Here is a 6,957-nt window from a genome sequence, read left to right on the forward strand (position 1 = left end):
TTTTTTTTTATAATGGGCATTGGCCAATTCATAAGATGACAGTAAAGTCCTATAGATTGGTGGGCAGGATTAGACATGCAATGTCTGGTTAGAGAGCTGGAGGGAGACCACCTCAGTCATTCTGACAAGGTATATAGGATGTCTTGGATTAAATTGTGTTAATGGAAAAGAAGGGAATGGGTGGCCTTTGGATCTGTTGTAGAGAAAAGTGATGAGATCAGTGGAATGAATAATTGTGGTTGGGATGAAGACAGAAGAGCGGCAAGGGCAAGCTCAGCTCCACATGTGTATGGAGAAGGCAGATGTGAGCCAGCATGCAACCTGCGAGTCAAGACTCAGTTCCAATGTGTTAATTTTGAGCTATTGTTGAGGGGCTAAATGGAGGGGCAAAATGGCTGGGTGTAGGGTCAAACAGCAGATTTCTTTTGGGGTGGGGGCAGTCATTGTGTAGTTTTCTGGAGACCTGCGGTTTGACATGACATCAGGAGATTAGCTAGGCCAGTAAGATTTCCAACTTTTACACAGGAACCAGAAATGTCATGATTCGATCTTGTCCGATTAATCCAGAGAGAGACTTGGCAAGCTATCATCGAAAAGGAAGCATTAATGGTCACAATGAATGGATGGAGTGAATGAGTAGGCATGTATGAAACAGGGCAGAGAAGAAACACCGTGTGTGAGGTCATAGAGGCCAACAGGGAGAGGCAAAGTGACGCTGTGCTATGGGTCTACAGGTATTTGAGGCAAACAACTGTAATCGCATGCAGCTAAGGTTTTTCTAGTTGCTCTCCACCATGCTGAATTTTGCAAATCAGGAGACAATGTACAAATGACTGGCAAGTCTATTTAAGAACACACACAAACAGACACACACACAGACACAAACACACATATACACACAAATACATACGTACACAAACACGCACACATACAGACACATATACAGACATACACAAATACACAGATACACAAACACACAGACACAAACACACACACAAACATACACACAAACACATACACATACTCACAAACATATACAAACATATACACAAACAGACACACAGACATACACACAACACACACACAGACACATACACATACTCACAAACATATACATACAAACACACAGACACATATACAAAATACGCTCACAAACACATACACAGACACACATACATACCCAGATACATACAAACTTACACATGAACACACACACACACACACATGCATACACACACCTAACCTGAGATTGGGAAGGAGTCATTGAGAATTCAGGAGATAAATTCTATCTCATTTTCCCTTTCTCTCTCTCTCCTCCGTTTTCCTCTCCTTTATGCAGACCAGATGTCTCAGTTAGGCATTCTACTGCTGTGAAGAGGCACCATAGCCATGGCAAGGAAAGTAGCTAGGGCTGAACCCATTTAATGTGTTCAGAGGTTTAGTCCATTAGTGTCATGGTGGGGAGCGTGGCAGTGTGCAGGCAGTCATGGTGCTGGAGAAGTAGCTGAGAGTTCTACATCTGGACTGGCAGGCAATGGGAAGAGAGAGTGACATTGGACCTGGCTTTGACTTTTGAAATTAGAGGTCCTCCCCCAGTGACACACTTCCTCCAACAAGACCACACCTACTCGAATAAGGCCACACCCCCTAACAATGCCTGACACTTCCTATGAGCCTATGGGGGCCATTTTCTTTCAAACCACCTCTCCAGGCTAACTTTGAAGTCATAATTTTCCTACCCCAGTCTCCTGGGTGCAGCAGGAATTGTAAGAGTACGCTATCACATCCAGCCAAATCTTCCCTTTCTCTTCAGAGCCCCAGACTGTAGATTGAAGGAGAATTTTGATTTTTGCATATCAGCTTATCAGTTTTATTGATGTATGCAAAGAGACTTAGAAAAGATGAATTGAAGAATGAGGTTTCTGTTTTAAGCCAGAATGGTTTTCCTAATATTGGTGATTAAAATTGATGTACAGGACCTACATTAGATAGGAGAATCTGGCAGGGCTAGCTACTGCATCCATGAAGTCTAGTTGTCATAGAGAAGCAAGAGCTCTAGGTATGAACATCTGTGCTCAGGAAAGGACATAGGACAACAACAAAGGATGAGACGAAGACCCTTACTCCATTTTACTCTCTTAAGATACGACCATTTATTTTTATTTTCTGTGTATGGATGTTTTGCCTGCATGCATGTATGTACATCACATGTATGTAGCACCCGCCTAGGCCAGACAGTGTTGGATCCGCTGGAACTAGAGTTATAGGCAGTTGTGAGCTGCCATGTGGGTGGTGAGAATTGAACCCAGGTCCTCTGAAGAGCAGCCAGTGCTCTTAACTACTGAACCATTTCTCTGGTCTCCTTACCACTTTTTTTTTTTTTAAAGGTTCCAGTAAATTATACCTTACAGCTGTAAGGTAATAAAACCCTTTCCTTTCCATGTGGCTTTTGGTCAGTCTACAGCTATAGATACCCCAACGAAGACACAAATGTACAATAGTTATTCTTTATAAAAATTTAAAATACCTTTAAAATGTATTCTTTGGCACTTTTATACATGTATATAACACATTTTAGTATTCTTACCCTATTATCCTCTCTTACCATCCCCAACTGAGATAGTACAGTGTCCATTTCACCAATGGTCACTGTTATACTTAACAACCAAAATCTAAGGGACTAAAACTAGACTCACACAATAAGACAATGCCACCATTGTTTGGGACTCTTCTGGAAGTTATAAGCAATTCAGGCATAAACAGTCATGAACCAGTTGAAATGAATGAGGTCACTAGTTGCAAATAATGTCTCACTAATAAAATCTGGGGAAAACACACAAGATGAGACACAGAAATGATAAAGTTCAAGAATTTTTTTTTTTAAGTAGGAGGAACTTTTCTCAGGAAAATGTACCCCACAGAAACGCAGGCTGGGGTGAATAGAATTTAGAAACATGTCTTCAGAGTTTGGTGTCTATTTTTCCCTCAATTCAAAAGCAGAAAGATGGACCCTTTGTTCTCTGAGGAGAAATGGGTGGCTGTAGGATGTCTCTTTCTGTCATTGTAATTAGTGCTTTAAGTTAGCATGCAAAGCAGTAGGCTTCACATGCAAGGTGCTCTCCAGCCAGGCATGGTGAGCGTGCCTTCAATCCAGCACTCAGGAAGCAGAGGCAGTTGGGTTTTTAAGTTCAAGGACAGCCTGGTTTACATAGTGAGTTTTAGTCCAGGCAATATTATGTAGCAAGACCTTGTCTCCAAATCAAAAGAAAGCACCCCCAGAAAGACCAAACACAAACAACGAGAACAAGCTGTTTAATCAACAGTTGTTCAAGTATATAAGACAAGTATTTCAATTATATATAAACTCCTATCAGTGGTTTAGAAAGATGAATATCCTAAGTTCTTTACTAGAATAACCTTGATAAAAACATAAAGATATTAAGGTGAGAGGTAGGATGAATTTCACTCATGATCACTGAAAAAAAAAAAAAGAATATTGCTAGAGTAACACATTCCAGCGCTGACAAATAAACACACCATGGCCTTGAATGCTCGCCCGGCTCAATGTCATAAACTTTATTAGCACAACACCACATTAACAGGTAAAAAATGCAAATGTGATCATCTTAAAACACTGAACAGAATTCACCATCTGCTCCTAGTTTAAAATAAAAACTCAAGGATCTTATAAACTGTGAATAGAAAGGAGTCTGCTTGAATTTATAAAGCTATCTACAAAAAAAAAAAAGAAAGAAAGAAAGAAAAAAGAAAAAAGAAAAAGCACACATTGTACCTGAGCATGGGAATACATCAATTCTTTTAAATATCAGAAATAAAAAAGAATATCCAACCTGTGGGCAGACTGAATGTTTGTGGGTTCCATTCCTTGAGTGTGAGGATCTCAGTATTACCCCCTCTGATTTCTTGTACCTTATTCTTTTCTTTCCTACTTATTCGAACCTTTGTAGCCAGTTTTATATCTTGTTTTCTATGATAGAGATATCTTAATGTATATGATTTTCGAAGACAGGGTTCCTCTATGTTACAGCTCTGGCTGTCCTGGAACTCATTCTGAGGATCAGGCTGGTTTTGAACTTAGGGATCTGCTGGCCTCTGCCTCAGAAGTGCTATGATTAAAGGCATGTACCACCATGCTTATCTTCTAAGACATTTTAATTGATCAGAATGTCCTTAGCCTTTCCTATCTACTTAGAGCACTTTGACAATCTAGAATCTTCTTGAACTCATAGTGAGGGATACACAAATTATGGATTTACTATATTTCCTTCATAATAGATCTGTTTCTGGGGAAAATAGCCATGCATAGCACCATAGCTCTTCACATATTGGAGATGCAGCTAGTGCAGTAAGGCGAATAACTTTAAAGGCATAGATATTTGAAAGGAAGGACACATGGCTGTGTGTATTAGCAGGATGTACAACTGCTCACATTAAAGATCGCCAGTAATCTACAGATGCACAGTTAAGCATTACTATGAGCACTGGCTAGCTTGCATTTAAGATTACAATGACAAAGAACTGCTTTCTCCTCAAAGGGGATAAGAAATAATTTAATCTGGAGACAAATAAGAATGACCATGGCCTGGGGACACAACTGTAGGTTACTTCAAATTTCATGTTTAAATGAGGAACCAGTTTCATGAGTCTTTTATAGTAATAGAATAAAGAAGGTCATAAATCGAGGTAAGAAACTCCAAGCATTGGTGGAAATATCAAAGTGAGGAAAATTCCACTGTCTGAAGATCTTCTCAGCCCTTGGGTTGAGGGGCCCTCCAAGTCTAGAACCTTTCCTAATAGTCCTGAGTATGATAGGTCTCAAACAGAAGTTTTTGCTCACAATTTCATTTCTATACCCTGGGAATGATTCGAAAAATACACACTCCCGTAATTCCAGTATTGGGAATTCTCTGAGTTTGAGGCCGAATATTACCACATCATTTGTCGAAGGGAAAAAAAGATTTCAGCACAAAAATAAAACAAAATCTACAGACTAAAAGAGACCCAAGCATTCTCTAGACCCTCATTCTACAAATAGATGATTGTCTTACATTTTGGAAAAGTATAAAGTGTTATCAGAATTCATCGTCAAGAAGGATCATGTTTTCGACCGAATGACAGAGTGTCTTAAATGATCATTCCATCACTATACCTGGTCCTATCTTCATCTGTTGTTACAGGAGACTAAAACTACAGATAGATGCATAAAGTGACTCCTGTGGAGGAATGGGAGAAGCCTTCTTAATATTAGACCCTTGAAAAACAGGATGCAGGTAATGTATGAAAGAAACTTTTTATTTTTTTTAATTTTATTTTGGAATCAGTGGGTTTGCTCCAGGTCAGCCATTCATTCTGATTATTGAATCAATGATTCTGCTCTCACAGTGTGAAACATCCTGCTAGTTTCTATTCACTAGGCTGCAATGATGTGTGAAATATGGAAATGAGAGCATAATTGTGTATGCCTTCAGAAATTTTTTTGCCCACTCCAGCCCTGCAGGCCAGACATCTAACATGTCTTTTGGATTAAAAATAATCGGTATAACAGTGTACCGGTCCTTCCCAGGAGACCATCGTTTTTTCATCTTTTCCAGCTTCTTGACCCTGCCTGAGCTTGGCTCCTGCAGCTTTTCCTCCTCCTCAAAGCCAGCAGCCACAGACTGAGTCCCTCTTGAGTGGCCTTGCTTCTCTTCTGCCTCACCCCTCAACAGTTAAGGACCCTTGAGCTCTCCCAGGATAATCCACCTCACAGTCCTTAACTAGTTACAGTTGCGAAGTTCCTTTGGCCGGTAAGGTACCATGTTCAGACAGCGGGTGTTAGGACCTAGAGGGGTGCTAGGAACTGAAGCAAACTTCTTAGCTTCACTTCCTGCCTCTTCAGCTTGTTCTGCTCTGGTCATCTTGCCGTGCGCACTCCAGCCCCTGTGCTCACTGTTCCTCCTTGGTGTGGAATGGCTTTCTTTCACTCTCCTGTAGTTCATATCTCCGCTCAGAGGGTCTTCAATGAACCATGTGTCTAATATTCGTTCTGTGCTCTTTAACCTTACACGTCTATCATTTTTTTCTCCAAAGAGCTTCCCTCTATGTCTGCGTCTCCTGCTGAAGATGTGGAGTGGGCTAGTTTTGCTTCTGTGTGCTACCCAGAACCTAGTCAAATACTTAACATGTAGCACGAATGAATCAATGTAATTTTGCACCTTAACGTGCTGTGTTTCTTCAGTAAGCTGGAGCACAACAAAGTATTTTGTAAGGATGAGCTACCACTCAGTACCAGAAAAGAAAGTTGTGTCAGAGAATCCTGTGTGCAAAACACCACATTTCTTTTCTGCTCTTTAAAAGCTGGGGTCCGTGTTCATGGTCTAACGAGTGGCTTCTCAGAATCATCTCAGATGCAGGAGGGAGATGCTTTTCTTCTCTTACTGTTTTAGCAGTGGCCTTTGCTGTTTAGGGGATATGAGCTGAGCTGGTATAGAATGTTTGTGATGAGATGGCTTAGTGGTTAAGTGTACTGACAGCTCTTCCAAAGGACCTGGGTTCAATTCCCAGCTCACCACTGTCTGCAACTCCAGTTCCAGGAATTCTGACATCTTCACACAGATACACACGCAGGCAAAATGCCAATGCACATAAAAAACAAATAATTAAAGAAGCCTGTCTTTTAAAGAGATATAAACTTGGTTGTTGAAAGCCATGTTTCAGCTGTCCCAAGACAAGAGTGTCTCATCCTGTCTGGGTTTGTAGTAGTTATCTACCTACTTAAACAAGCCAAAGCCTGCTGGAAGATTGAGTTTTATGTGGAATTATTTGATATTAAAGACTAAAATGCCTACTTTAACTTGTAATTTTTGAACATTATACTGTGTGCCCTATGTGTCCCTTCTTCTTAGATTAGTCTCACCCTCTCTCCATATGTATATGTGTGTGTATATACATATATAT

At 40.4% G+C, this 6,957-nt stretch overlaps 1 protein-coding gene across 11 annotated transcripts in view; it reads left to right on the forward strand.

Annotated features, from left to right (window-relative positions):
• Nucleotides 1–6,957, forward strand: part of CUNH12orf42 (chromosome unknown C12orf42 homolog) — a 191,402-nt gene that overhangs the window by 31,138 nt on the left and 153,307 nt on the right. For 10 of the 11 annotated variants that reach the window (XM_031349765.1, XM_031349768.1, XM_031349773.1 and 7 more), the window contains one exon: nucleotides 5,199–5,291. The exons of the other annotated variant lie outside the window; for it this stretch is intronic. In XM_031349765.1, the coding sequence (XP_031205625.1) occupies nucleotides 5,286–5,291 (6 nt within the window). In that variant the 5' untranslated portion in view covers nucleotides 5,199–5,285. The remainder of the gene's footprint in view (nucleotides 1–5,198; nucleotides 5,292–6,957) is intronic. 11 annotated transcript variants of the gene reach the window in all.

Source organism: Mastomys coucha, unplaced genomic scaffold (assembly GCF_008632895.1).
Source record: "Mastomys coucha isolate ucsf_1 unplaced genomic scaffold, UCSF_Mcou_1 pScaffold4, whole genome shotgun sequence".
In the NCBI taxonomy this organism is placed as follows: domain Eukaryota; kingdom Metazoa; phylum Chordata; class Mammalia; order Rodentia; family Muridae; genus Mastomys; species Mastomys coucha.